The 14,429-nt window shown below is 46.9% G+C and overlaps 4 protein-coding genes across 4 annotated transcripts; 3 read left to right on the top strand and 1 right to left on the bottom strand.

The window, feature by feature from the left end:
- Positions 1-528: 528 nt before the first annotated feature.
- PFICI_09500 (uncharacterized protein) lies at positions 529-4,602 on the top strand (the record flags this gene model as incomplete). Its single annotated transcript, XM_007838081.1, has 4 exons — positions 529-608; positions 661-878; positions 931-1,056; positions 1,112-4,602. The coding sequence occupies 4 exons, from the start codon at positions 529-531 to the stop codon at positions 4,600-4,602; spliced, it is 3,915 nt and encodes a 1,304-aa protein (XP_007836272.1).
- A 1,247-nt stretch (positions 4,603-5,849) lies between these two features.
- Positions 5,850-7,528, bottom strand: PFICI_09499 (uncharacterized protein; the record flags this gene model as incomplete). The annotated part of the gene is made up of 6 exons (XM_007838080.1): positions 5,850-6,122; positions 6,173-6,483; positions 6,542-6,572; positions 6,626-6,867; positions 6,921-7,135; positions 7,200-7,528. 6 exons carry the CDS (start codon positions 7,526-7,528, stop codon positions 5,850-5,852), a joined length of 1,401 nt encoding a protein of 466 aa, XP_007836271.1.
- A 1,182-nt stretch (positions 7,529-8,710) lies between these two features.
- Positions 8,711-10,630, top strand: PFICI_09498 (uncharacterized protein; the record flags this gene model as incomplete). The annotated part of the gene is made up of 1 exon (XM_007838079.1): positions 8,711-10,630. The coding sequence occupies one exon, from the start codon at positions 8,711-8,713 to the stop codon at positions 10,628-10,630; it is 1,920 nt and encodes a 639-aa protein (XP_007836270.1).
- Positions 10,631-12,035: 1,405 nt separating this feature from the next.
- PFICI_09497 (uncharacterized protein) lies at positions 12,036-13,262 on the top strand (the record flags this gene model as incomplete). The annotated part of the gene is made up of 1 exon (XM_007838078.1): positions 12,036-13,262. One exon carries the CDS (start codon positions 12,036-12,038, stop codon positions 13,260-13,262), a length of 1,227 nt encoding a protein of 408 aa, XP_007836269.1.
- Between the last annotated feature and the right edge of the window lie 1,167 nt (positions 13,263-14,429).

Here is a 14,429-nt window from a genome sequence, read left to right as displayed (position 1 = left end):
GAGGGGCAAAGAGATGGTGGAGTGAACTTGATTTGGGCGCTCTGCCATCCAGCTTCCGCCCTCGCAGCCTAATGCATCATCTTTCATTTTCTGATTTTGGAGACGCCCAATGAGATGGCCGCATTGGCTGCCAAGGCGAAAACAAATGCTACGTGTCGGATCCTGGTGCATAAGCCGTGCATATTCTGGTTTTGAAATGGACCAATGATGTTGCAGCTACAGCGTCATTACCTGATACACAGCACATACATTGCCCTCATTGTTCTCATATGAGGCTGCTGTACTTCAACATCTGGGCAGCCGTTTCCTTGCTTGTGTATTTCTTCGCTACTGTCAACCTTGAATCTCTTTGCCAAATCACATACAACTAATAAACGCGACCTCATTACAAAATCCACAATACCCCGTCAACGTAGTGTTGGGTGGTCTGTCGCAAAGTTTCCAACTACGTGCTAATTTCTTGTTACATTCCACTAATCCTTGACGATGACCCGGTCGAAAGATTGGGAGCCTTACCGGGACGAAATCATGCGTCTTTGGATGGTGGAGAATCTCACACTTGACCATGTGGCAGCCCATATGTTACAAAAGCACGGATTCGATCGAAAGTAAGATGAAAAAGTCCTTGCTTTCGGATACAATCTGCTAATAACTTTCCAGAAGGTCTCAGTATGAGTACATACTCAAGAAGTGGAAGGCTCGCAAGAATATACCAAGCAGCAGTTGGAGCTATGCAAGCCATGCCATTGAGAAAAGACAGGCGCAGCAAAAGAAGTCCCAGCTCCAATTGAACGGGTTGCCGATTTTGCAAAGTCGCATGAAAAGAGCCCTCCAGAGAAACCAGCCTGGCCTATCACTGGCTCGCAAATACGGAATAGGTATGTACAATGAGAAAGTTTTCCCATCACTTTAGCTGAACAATCTTGGTAGCTCATAGTCCAGAGCGACCGGATGGCTGTCCAATCGTGATGGCGAGTCCGCCAGCTTTGGAGAATAGTCAAGTATTTTGGCCAAAGTCTCTACCGTGGATTCAGTTCGATGCCGGGTTTCATATAGGTACGGTTCATGATCATGCCTTACGGCCAGATTGAAAGACTTATACGTTGCTTAGCTCTACCAATTTCGTCGAAGCTTTTGTGTTCACTAGCAGAAGTAATGAGCATTTCCGGTTCAAAATCCATTTCAACAGTTCCCAGGCCGATGGAACTCGCTCGTGCCCTCTTCGCAACGTCAAACCCAAATCAGTCGTCAACATGGGCAGCTGATCTCATTCGGATGCTACCATCTCTGCCAAACACCTCACACGAATCCATAATCTCTGACCTCATGGAGGATCCACGCAAGTTGTCAGCGTATTTCTTGAAAAGCTGTCTATTCCAGCTGTCAAACAAAATGCTCAGTTCAAGCTATAGTGAAGAACAAAAGAATCAATATCGATCCCTGCTTACATTAGTCTTCGAGTTACGCCGTCTCAGTGCTACCGTCTTCAATGCACTCATGGCTGCTACGGACCCAACCTCGAAAGCCATCAAAGAGACTTTGTACAGCGCTGCAGTATCATGGGGCAATATAGACCTAATTGAAAGCCTCTGGAGAAGCGGTACAGATCTGAATGTCTTGACTTCGTTGGAATTAGGGAACGGTGAAATGCACAACTTAGTACGAGGAAAGGCGGCTCTGAATAGTAGGTATTTGCCGATCAATCAAAGTACTGCCTTGCAGTATGCAGCTTCAACTTGCGACTTGCCCATGGCAACTTTTCTGATTGAACATGGGGCCAAGGTGGACCTTGGATCACCTACACCTCTTCAAGTTCTTTGTTACAGACCTAAACATCAGGACACCTTACGATTCGCTACTCTTCTCTTGGATAAGGGCGCCCGATATGACCAACAGTCATTTGATTGGTTTCTTCCACCGCTTATGGAAGCTGTCTCACAAAATAATAGAGATCTTGTAGAATTCCTTATACAGCAAGGTGCTCAAGATACGGTAATACAGGTCCCTCCTGTTGAGTCTTTGGCCGATGAAGGCCAAAGTGATTTCCAGCTAGACCCGCTTCCTTACGTCACAGGTGACTACGAATACCAAGTCAATGTCTATGGACAAGTCTGGGAACAAAAAGTCACAGCACTACAACTTGCTATTGTTTCCAACGAGATTGACATTCTGGCAATGATTATCGCTGCAGTCTTGGAACAGGAGAATCGTCATGAAATATTCGAGGAGGGGTTCCTTACTGCCTGCCTCTCGGGAGATGAAGCTACTGTGCATAGACTGTTGAGTCTCGATGCACAAATCCTCCACAACCAGAACTTGGTGAACTGGGCCTTTATTGCGATAGCCTGGATTCCGGACTGCCGGATCGCGATTCATCTACTAAAACACGGTGCCGCCCCATCCGAGTTTATCACCCCAAGCGTTTCACATCTTCAAATGGCGGCATTATATGGGAATGTCCCGTTGACAAAGCTGCTAACGTCTTGCGGGTTCGACATCAATTCTGGTGAGGAGTTGCAGTTTGAAGCTCTTGACGAAACTGACATGGATGACCGACCCGATATTCGGAGTCCCTTAGAGTGTGTAGTACGCATGGGTCATCGCGTGGCTGCAGAGACCTTGCTAGAGCTTGGAGCCGATGCTGGCGATGTTGCGCTCAAAGATTTCGTGGAGCTGGGATCCATCATCCTAGTACACACGGCACTTCTTTGCTGTGAAGACATCGATGGGCAATTCAACGAGGATTTGCAAGATGCACTTGACATTGCCATTAGTGGCCGAAAGGGACGAGAAATTGTGCGTCAAATTCTTGATGCCGGCGCTTTCATTTCAGGTCATAACTTGGTCGAAGCTATACGGAGCAGCGATGAAGAAGTTATACAGCTACTCTTTGCACGGGGCGCTGACATATTCGCAACCGGTGAAAACGGTGAAACCGTACTGGAAGCTGCCTATCAAGTAGGCAACATGACCATGGCTCGGCATTATTTCAGCTGTGGTGGTATATACAGCTCGAAAGCACTGCTACACGGTGTGAACCGGGCTGTCACAATGAATCTTTACCATGGGTTTGAGGATCTCCTGGCAAAGCGACCACCTGGCCCAGTGGATGAATACGAAGCCACTGGCTTTGTCCTCTCAATCCGAGCGGCTGACGCTTTCTTGATCAACATTTTCCTTGGTGATGCCTTCAGAGCGAGCTCGGCACGTTCTATTTACTGCTGGCACGCTGGTCTTTTACTAGACTCATCCATGCCAGAGGACGAAGACCAAGGCCTGATCATCACTTCGAACGAATCATGGAGAGGCATGAAATACCACAAGTGCTCCAGTCCTTTGTACGTTCAGCGGTTCAAAGATAGGTGCCTCTGTTCACCAATGTTGCTGGCAGCTCTTATGGCACAGGATCGGCTGATCAGGGCAATGCTTGACCACGGCTATCAACCAGATCTTTTGCTCATAGAAACCATGTACAACTACAAGCCAGCTACCATCAGCTACGGAGTCAGGGAGATGTTAATGGCAGCCTGCCCGATGTCATCAATCAAAGAGCCGTCCTGGCATCGCTGCCTGCTCTTGGCCGCCATCAAAACCTCAGCTGGCCTTGAAACAATTAGTCTACATCTATCAATTCTGACTTGCCTTGATTTTTATGAAATTGTGGATCATCAATCATACTCTCCACTCCAGCTTGCAGCTAGTATCGGCGACATAGACTGTGTGAGGACGATCCTGGAGGCGGGCGCAACCGTTGATTGGCAAGCATCAAGCGGTTATTCTACAGCTTTGTGCTGCGCATTGGATTCAAGTCACTGGAAGATTGCATCACTGCTGATAGAAGCCGGAGCTAACATTGACGCCGATACTGTGTTTTCGGACCTACTCATTGGTGCCGCAACATGTGGGGATCTAGAAAAGGCCAGTTTTCTTCTAGAACATGGCCTTGATATCAATGCCTTATCGCATGGCGAAAGAGCCTTGGAAAAAGCAGCAATGAACGGAAGAATCGACATGGCAGAGCTCCTGCTTTCGCATGGGATTAATATTCGAGGACGCCAGAGGATCCATTTTGTTCGGGCAGTGAATTTTGCCATCCAGGGATGCCACTACGCAACGGCAAATCTCCTCAAGGACCATGGAGGGTGGGACCCCGAGGATTCTGAACTTGCTCGAAAGCCTCGAGCAACTGATCGATTTCACAGCTGCGCTCGTTTCATTTACGATGATGCATCTTTGGAGGGATGTCGCCTTTGCAAACGGCCCGCTGGCTGCTATCCGCAATCAGGTTCCCCGGAAGAAGTATCCAACCCTGCCTCATTCATTGATTGTTCAGTGACGCAGTCCAGAGAGTTTTCAAATGCTGCCCAAGAAATACCTGGCGATGACTTGTTTATGTTGGGAGATGAGTTCCACTTTCTACAAATGACAGAGTGGTCTTTTGGGCCGTACACAGCCCTGGATAGGGAGCGCGACGAGATGGCCAGGAGGATGCTCGAGGAGTATGAAGAGCACATGCTTGAGGGGACAGGGTGGTCTTTGGTTCCATACACAATCACAGAAGACAACCACAACTTTGAGGACTCTATCATGTTCGAAGAGTAGAAATTGTTCGCACGCTCATCCTATTTCATTGAAGGGGCACGGCGTTCTGGAGTTCGGCTGGAAAACTTTCTTACGCCATGCCCAAGGTCTTTCAAGGTCAGGTATTCACATTCCAAGGAGTATAGCAGAGTCAAGAAGGTTTTGATGAGTTGATATGCAAGACTTTAGCATTTTGCTCCTAGATGAATGAAAGGTCATTTGTAATCTTGCACTCAGCTGTCAATTGAAACCGTAGCATTCGACTCAATCGAAAAGCTCTTCAATAACTGGTGGTTGCCCCTTGATGTGGTGTAAATCTGTCAAAGATCATGTTACTGTATTTCATCTTACAGTAGAGCGCAAACCTTCAATTAAGCCCCGCCAGCAATCCAGCAGCCACATATGAACAGCTTTAACTAATGCACTGTAATCACATTCGCTCCGAGGACAAGGCTCAACAGACAACTCTATGAGTGGCTAGTCTGACTTTCCATCTTTGTCTTTCAAGGGAGCCACGGCAGCTTCCTTGTCATGCCCCCCAAGGAGACTGTAAACAGCTTTCGTCTGAAGAGCCATGTAACGACTATACTACGGGTTTCTAGAATAAACCTGAGTATAAGGGGTGTTGGGGTTTATGCTAACAGGGAACGTTAGACGAGATACTAAGCTGAGCAAAGAGTAATAAAGATGATCATAAACTGATGTCACAAGTGTAGTCGTCAAAGCGTATTGAATGCTTCACCTATGGGTAAGATAGATGCTTAGATTGATCACTGAGGTAATGACTGTCTATGTAGGAAATCCTTCTGTAATATATATCCATTCATTCCCTCACTGATGTTCCTTGGATCATAATGCCAAGCCGACTCCATAGTCCTGGAGTCGATGGAGTTCAATGATCCCAATGATCCAACCGTCTGGATCATTGCCAAGACTGTGATCCTGTCAGGCAGCTGGCTGGCAGCTGTCAAGGATGGTGGTTCCTGTCTTGACTTGTTCCCGGCTTTCGGTGCTAAGCCCCTCCCTTCTTTCCTTAAGCGCCAACACATTTGTTTGTTCTTATGCAAGGGTGCATGTTCGTAACAAGCCATCCCTGAGTGTGCATGTTGGTCCACCATCTGGAGAGCCACCGTAGGTCCCTTGAACACATGCCGTTGCCAAAGATGCCAAGCTAATGCAACGTAGCTTGTGATGGCGACAATAACAATACTGCAAGTTTTGAATGTTAACTGAGTGTGCTTTGATTAGCAGCTTCGCGTTGGATCTTCTTACCCGACGTAATTCATGTTGGCAGCAGTAACAGGCCGATTGATTGGGAAGCAAGCCACGATGTCTAGGAATATCACCCATACACAGCTTGTGATGTTGATGACAAGACCCCAGTTCCCGAGCTCAAAGTGCCGTGCAGGAAGGACGCGGGAACGACCACGCCAAGCCACTATGCCCTGCGGAACGACATATGAAGTCATCATGAAGACGATGTTGGCGCTAACCATGGAAGCAAAAGCAGTGCTCGATCCGAGGAAAATCAATCCATAAAGCTGCGCTCGTCAGCTTCCACGTTTCTGGGGCATTGTGAGTGATGGATTACCGTAGTAAAGGCTCCAGTCAGGCATGCCGCATTTCGGGGCATTTGATACTTGCGGTGGATTTGTGAAAGCCCCACTGACCAAGGGTAGCAGTTGTCCCGCGATGCAGCCCATATTTGGCGACTCGACCCCGTGATATTGGCCACGGCGCACCCAAAGAGGCAGAGTGCAAATGCAGCAAGTAGCAGAGCCGTGAGGAATTTGCTTGCTGTGGCTTGATAATAAATCTCAATCAAGGCGATTCCACTTGGCGGATTGGCAACTCTCTCCACATCAGTAATAACATACATGCACGCAACTGCAAACGGCCACGCTTGAGATGGATGTTAGAGCCGAGCAGCAAGACTTCTTGTTAAATCTGGGTCAAATACCTGTCAACAGCCCAATGATGATGGGATACACCTTGGGATGTCAGCAAAGACTTCTGCGCAGTCGCAGGACTGATGGACTCTCACAATGACCTTGGGTACGTTGACCGATGGTGCGGGAATCTCTTCGGCCAGATGTGCCCCCGCGTCAGTACCCATGAAGCCGTACGTATTGTTTAGCAGGCATAGGATCAGAAGAAAGCCTTTATTGTATGAATCATTCAAGTTTGTTGTATCTGTAAAGACCCATTCACTGGATCGATAATTTGGAAAGGCGGCAACCAGAATGATGAAAACAGTGGCCAAGAGCGTCGACACTGAGAAGTACACTTTATGAAAGCTGTCAGTCAAAGTCGAGCGTCTAGTCGTCAATGCTACTTACACAGGTACTGGTTCAGTGCTGGAAGGTAATCCATAGCAAAGATGTTGAGCAGCACAGCCAACCAGACAATCATGACATAGCAGAACAGTTGCTCCCGAGTCTGTATGACGTAGTCTTCGACATACAACTGCACAATAGCAAGAACCATGGCAGCAACAAAGTTGCAGACACTCGCCAGGCCCAACCACCAGCCGCAGGTACTGATACAGGCAGACCTGGATGAGTTAGATAACAGGTATCAATTTGGGTAAATGAAATACAACTGGTACTATAGCTTACATGTATGATGCAAATGGCGCCCACTGCTGGCTCGACACTTGATAGGACCAATAATACTGAGCCCCAGAGTTAGGATACGCCGAGGCAAGCTCTGCCATGCCAAGAGACACGATGAGATTCATGAGTGCCGCAACGACAAGCGTCCAAAGGGTGCCCGACGAGGAAGACTCGGCCAAGCTTATTCCAATGGCACTGCCAAAGCCATTCCAAGTTGCAGTCAGCGCGAAGCTCAGTGATAAGAGAGATTGCAGCGAGAAGCGCCTCGGCATTGCGGGCGAGTATCCCTGTGCCTCGAGCTGATGATCCTCAAGCTCGAACTGTTGGTGCATTGTGGTGAAGCAAACCAGGAGAAGTTCACTGAGGTAGATGCCTCGCCAGGTTCAAACGGATTTATGGGGAAACCTGACCTTTGGTGAGGGTGTGTAAGGGCCGGTGTGTAGTAACAGAATCACAACAAAAGTGATGTCCTTTCCATGCGGTCCAAAATGAAAGCTTTCTTACTACAATCCGTGGAAATCATTTGAAAATTATCAGAGCTCCAAGGAGGTTAGAACATAGGCTACTTTGATGTTAATGGTAGTGCTTGGTATTGAGATAGCGGGACTAAGCCTAAACAAGCCATTTACCCAATTGGGACGATAACCCAAGTAGGAAATCGAGACTGATTGAGATCGCAGGCTAGGCCCGCCCCGCTGGGCTATTTTGCCAAGCCGATGGGAAAGGCTTACGCTAAGATACATTGTAAAGAGCTATATAGATTTTGACAATTTTTCTTGACCGAGATGTCACATATTTTGGGGCGCTCCCAGACGCAATGGGTGCCATGTTGGCGGGGGCTGGGGCCTCAAAGCATTTTTACAGCACCTATTAGCTTGACAAAACCAAAACGGTACCAAAGCGAATCACGGTCGGTCCCGGACCCGTTGCGACAAACAACTACTGTGCCGCCAGGAAGAAAGGTAGAGAGCAAGCTAAGTCTAGACATAATGTTTGACAGTTGTATATGAGAAGAACAAAATGTAGCTGCAATCAGAAGGATCTTTTCGGCATCAGCTAGGCCGACTTTGTGTAGGTCTAAACTCAATTGTTAACGCTAATATGAGATAGAAGTGGTTGGCTAAAAAGGAGGACTTAGGTTAGCACGGATGGTCGGGGTACGGATAATGCTGGTTTCATACCATATTTATTTCTCACTGGTTTGTTCAGAATTTAGCTCATCGCAATAAATCTCCCGCTGAGTCTGGCGCCTTTTGTCCCGCTGCTTCACATCATCCAGTAATTAATCCTTGGCTCTCAATTCTGGAATCCGAACATCCGCCGGATTTTTCAAGGGCAACAAGTTTGTTAAGGGATTACAGCATAAAAGATGCATGAGGCTAGCCTCGATGGCGGGGAACCCTGTCACGGCGTGGCCAAGTGTTCTTCAGCTCTGAATCCTCTGATCTAATCGCTTTTGCAATATGCGAAGGATATCTGTGCCAAATATATGAATCACTTGCCCATGTCTCATCATGCAGCACGCTGCTCCTGTATATCAATCATTGGGGGCCTCGGAAGTTCGCCTACTGCGGGTCTTGCCGGGTAATGGTGTTAGTACTCTAAGCTGCGAGATGAGAAGCATTTCTCCAGAGCATGATGATACACCATATATCGCCCTCTCGTACGTCTGGGGCGACGACAGATCTAAAAGTCTTCTGGCTCTGAACGGCGAGCCGATGGCTATTACAGCTAATCTATCCGTGTTACTCCGGCATATCCGGGAATGGAAATGTGGGCGGAAGACTCCCGAAACCCAAAATGCTACTTTTCCAGAATCTGTCCCTCCTCCCGAGACTCTGTTTCAGGAACACGAGTGGATTTGGGCCGATGCTTTATGCATAAATCAAGCCGACATTGAGGAAAAGTCGAGTCAAGTGCCACGTATGGGTATGATATATCGGTCAGCAGCGCGAGTTGTAATATGGCTCGGAGGTAACGAAGGGTCAGATGAAGAGGGGCAGATCTATGAAATATTTGAATACGCCAACAAAATGGCGACGCTGTCTTTGTCTTACCAGGACATTGAATCCTGTCGTCCATACATTGAGAGCCTGCACCGCCAAATTGGAAACACGACCAAGGTTGAGAGATTGTGCAAGGGCTTACTGGGCTTGTCGAAACGGCCATGGTTCTATCGGATCTGGGTCCTGCAAGAGGCCGCCTTGGCAAGAGAACCTCCGATTGTTATTGCTGGTGGTTCTGCAACGACATTCAACAATCTACATACCTTCTGGCTGGCAGTACAGACGTACTTGATGGACGATGTGCTTCGACTCTGGTATAGCATGCCACGAGAAATGGACAATCTGGTATCTCTAAGAAGATTGGTCCAGAACTGGGCACAAGAGGGGGAAACCATGCGAGAAAAGTCTATCACTGATATGTCCAGCTTGGTGTCGAACAGATTGTATAGATTGTTGAACCGTCTTGGGGGTCAGTATCGCTGTACGTTGCCGCAAGATATGATATACGGCTTGTTGGGCATGATCAGCATCTCTGACCTCTCGTGTCTGCCAAAGCCAGATTACCGCTGCCCCTGGCCCGAGGTGTTCGAGGACTACGCTCGTTGTCTCATGGGAAATACGGGTGATTTGACGCTACTGTTGTCCTTGTCCCAAAGTCTAGATGATTCACCAAGCTGGGTGACGGATTTTCGAGGGGTCAGGATCTCGACGCACAATTATGGGGTAGAGAGATCTCCTTTCACTCTGGCCAACAATCCCTTCGCAGGCAAAGACCCGCGTCGGATGAGACTAGAAGGCGTGGAGCTATCTACAGTGGTCAGCAGTTATCGCGCACCGTCTATGGATATAAATGGCGCAGGGGAACAAAAGCGCTCGCAAAGGGCTTTGCTATCCTTTCGCCAAATGGACCGATTCATATTCAGACGCGCCTGTTTGATTAAAAACGCTTCACATAAAGACGTCGTCACAAGCTGGATCGAGTCTTGGATCAACTTTCAGCGAATTCCTTCCCTGCTACCCGAACTGGACACGATTTACGAAATCTATGACGAATTTGCCAAGAAGGGTTTTGATGGCGATCACATATTCGCTTCTGCCTCATCAGACAGCTTGAAAGCGCAAAATACTGCGTCAATGATATCGAGCTTGCTTAAAGCCAGTAGCGCCGGATCATACTTTGTGACTACTGACGGCATGATTGGTTTGCTGGCGAAATTCAGCGGCAGAGCCGAACAAGGAGACAAGATCTGTGTGTTCAAAGGCTTGGTATATCCAGCCTTGGTCCGTCCACTCGGCGACACATACAAGTTCATTGCATCTGTCAATCTGAATGATGGAATAAAAATGTACGAGAGGCTCACTCCTGAGCATGCTTATACTCAAGAGTTCTTTGATAGCCACTATTGTCAGGAGTTTGTCTTGGTGTGATGGTGTCAGAACCCTGCAGGGTTATTGTTAGGTGCTAGGCACCACCCTAGGTACTAGTACCTAATTTTCCCTGCAGTTGCTACAGCTTTCCGCCTTCTTCTGTACTTTACTTTTGCTACGCTTTGCCACATCTAGATTGAGAGATCATTAACGCCTGATAATATCAGTCTCGTGGCCTGTAGCTAGCTTATATCATCGTTTCCATTCAAACTTTCGTTTTCCCTGCATTTCCGTAAAGCCACTGCTACTTACCACCCAGGCACTGGCCTTACAAGGGCTGGGGCCTCAGAGCATTTTTACAACACCCAGCGTAAAAATCATAGCAAAACTAGAGCGAATGACGATCGGTCACGGATATGATGCAGAAAGAACTCTCTAGGGTATTAACACAAGAATAGATAAGAGGGCAAATTACAAAATGTATCTGAAAGCGAGTATATCCAACCAATAACCTAACATTATCTCCCACGTCCAAGACTTGTCCTTAGCCGTCAATGAAGCAATCCCAATGCGAATAAAGGTGGCATTGCTAACCAAGTGAAGCTATAGAAGCAACGTGAAGCGACCAACAGCAGTACTAAATATATCAAGAGTCCTTCTTACCCGAGATGTTCCTTCACGACTTCGATAGCAATTGCCCACCTTAATCGTCATCGCATGAACACGTATCGGTAGATCCTGTGAAATTCTTTCCACATTGGGAGCACTTGTTTTCATTAACAAGCTCTTCTGAAGAGGTTTCATCTCTATGGATTTCAGGAATCATGCTTGAGGCCGTCATCTTGGTTGATGAATAATGCCAGTTTCGAGTTAAATTGTGTAAGGGGTGGATGGTAGTGGAAGTCGGAAATGATTTTGAATGTGTCTTGCAGAAGGATAAGAAGAAAAACATGTCTGAGAACATCATTACAGGTTCATTATATAGATGGAGTAGACATTTGGTGGATCCATAGATAAAATTTGCTAGTGACGACATGAAACCCTTGTGCTGTGGCATTAGTTGAGATGAACAAAACGGCTGTACGGCCTCATAATTGATTTATGACTGTTGCATTGTAATTAAATGCTTTCACAAGGACATAATTTTGTTGTAGCACAAGTTCCAAAGGTGCTGAAGGGCTGACTACAGTACCGTGTAGCCGTTTCATTCTTTGTCTCCATTGTCTGTCAATGGAGATCCCCGAAGATTGAATTGCGCCTATTTATTTGAGTCAGGTTTGAGGGGAACTCCCCGACAATAAATATATGGCTTCCCTTTCATGCACAAGTCATCGTCAATTTCGACCCCTAACATCCCGTTTTTCGATATTTTTCTGCAAACGTCAAAGTTGCATCTGGGACCGGTTCTTATTGCTTGGATAACTCACGAGGCGGAGCCCGCGATTTAGGTTTGACAAACAGCAGCATGCAAGCACAAATGATCGCCCCTGACGAGCACTTGCTCAGCCGACTGTTCAATCAGCATCAACCTGCTATCACAATAATTCTCCAGACCCAGCAAAAATGTGTTTTTAAAGCAGAATTTTCAACAAGAATAGATTTCGACTTGACTTCTAAGATAGTTCGACTGGAGATTAAGAACAAAGAATCCCAATCCTTTGGTGAGATAGCACTTTTGCAGCATTTGGCCGCTACTGTCATTCCAGACCTTGTTCCAAAAACTCACCAAGTTGGCATCATTGAGGACTCTCTTGGAAGAGCATTGCACTTTTCAGTCACAGAGTTTGTAGAGGGCGATACGCTGCAAAATGTTTGGTCGAAATTGAGTGCCGATGCTCAAGACTCGATCGTTGTTAAGCTTGGTGAAGCACTTGAGAAGTTGCATACTATCCGACCAAGCAATTTAGAATCTGAAAAGAGGCCAAAAGCTCCGCCTGGTGCAAATAAAGAAATGTTAGATAAGGTCAGCCAGCCCGGCGTGTTTGGAGGGCCTCACACTGGGTTCATTGACACTGGCTCGGCCCTGTTAGCTTCCTTCATGAACAGGCGGAAGTTGAAGAAACAATTCTGTGTTCTTGAGCCCAGAAGTAATATGCAAGGCATCATTATACGATCCAATTTCAATGATCTTGGATCATTGACCATCGACAACTCCGAGAGCGAGAAGTGGTCGGAAGAAGCCGTTCTCTGCCACAACGATCTCAACCCTCGTAATCTAATCATTCAACAGCGAAAGTCTCCTGACGGTGTACTGGAGCATCGTCTCGCTGGTATTGTGGACTGGGAGCTAGCTGGATTCTATCCAGCATCATACGAGTTGAGTCTTCATGATACCTATCTAGGCACAGCGAACCAGCACTTGTCATTTTATTTCAAGCTGAAATCATACATGAGATCTTGTGTCCCACACTCTCCATCTCAGATCAAGCTCCTCAAGGCTAATGAGCTGATCTATGAGTCTCAGCAAAGGCATCTGGCAATTGGAACCAATATTCCAGCACATGTTCGAAAGAGATTCAAGGACTACTTTCGCCTTGTTCGAGACAATGATCCTTACATTGGTTGGACTAGTGGCCTCGAAGACATCGAATTTCCTGCTTGGGACGATGCAGTTGCTCAAAAGATGGAGGACGATGTCATCCAAGAGATGATTATCAGAAGGCAGCATGCCAAAGCATCAAATCACAACTAACCAAAAAAGGATGTGATTTGTACCATGATCGTATTTGAATATATCACATGTTGAATCGTATATCTCAAGGAGTCTACCACCAGAAATTTAGAAAAGACAGTTTCGACAACTTGCAAGCATAATCTGCCTATTAGGGTGATTCAGTATCATTTTGAAACTAACCATTGTATCAGAAGCTAATTACAAAAAATGATTTGCGAGTTTGGAACAATTGAAACTCTGTCAATCTCAACGTATGCATATCCTTGCTGAATGAAATCCGGATCGCATGAGTAGCTGAGCTTTAAAAGTGCCGTAGTATGTCGTTGCACGACATTCCGCGTTGTGATCTCGAAAAAGCTCTGAGCCGTTCCATTGGCACGATCAAATACTTGCCTGGCCACGACTGATTTGCCCCATGTAGTGATAAAATGACAGTATCCAGGAACTGTGGGGTTAGGTTCGGGACTGACCAGCGCCCCCCGAAGTCGGACTTGGACTGTGTAGGTGCTGCTGGTGTCTATCGCGGTCATGACTTGCTGGAGGTAGCCTCCGGCATCCAAGTCTCTGTATTAGAAATCAGATGACGTGTCTAGTACAAAAGCTCCGGCTTATACTCTATCACCCGAGAAAACAAGAAAAGGCCAATCTTACACCGTGTTGTCAAGAAATATCGCAACGGCATCCATGTCATCCGCATGTGGACTATACCAGGGCGCTTCATGGAAGAACTCAAGCTCATCGGGATTGGTAAAGTCGCCATTTGGAACGATATTGATACCGCTTGTAGGTCGACATGTCCGAGTAGGATTCACTATGACGGTAGTGGTGGTCTTTCCATGATCAGATATGCCAAATTATAGTCCTCGGTCATTTGAATGGAAGGCTTACCGTTGTTTTTATTGTTCTAGTTTGACGAATAGACCTGTTGTGGCATCCAGTCAGTCACATGTCTCTTTTTCCTCTTGTTTGACTATAAGGACTTGCTTGGTAATGGTTTGAGTCGTGGTGGCAATGATGCCAGTCGTCGTCTGCAAGTTACCCACGAGACAGGAGCAAATGGGTTTCGCCTGTGAAGGGTTGCGCTGTTGCAGGCTCCGTAAGACGGCTTGTTGATCTGGCTGTGGTGTAGTATGAGAAGATGTGGTTGAAGAGACCTTCGTAGTGACTGAGCTATACGTTCACGTG

This window comes from Pestalotiopsis fici (genome assembly GCF_000516985.1).
Source record: "Pestalotiopsis fici W106-1 unplaced genomic scaffold PFICI_Scf_6, whole genome shotgun sequence".
Classification (NCBI taxonomy): Eukaryota; Fungi; Ascomycota; class Sordariomycetes; order Amphisphaeriales; family Sporocadaceae; genus Pestalotiopsis; species Pestalotiopsis fici.
The sequence above is the reverse complement of the archived record's forward strand: the minus strand, read 5'-3'. Positions and strand labels throughout refer to the sequence as shown.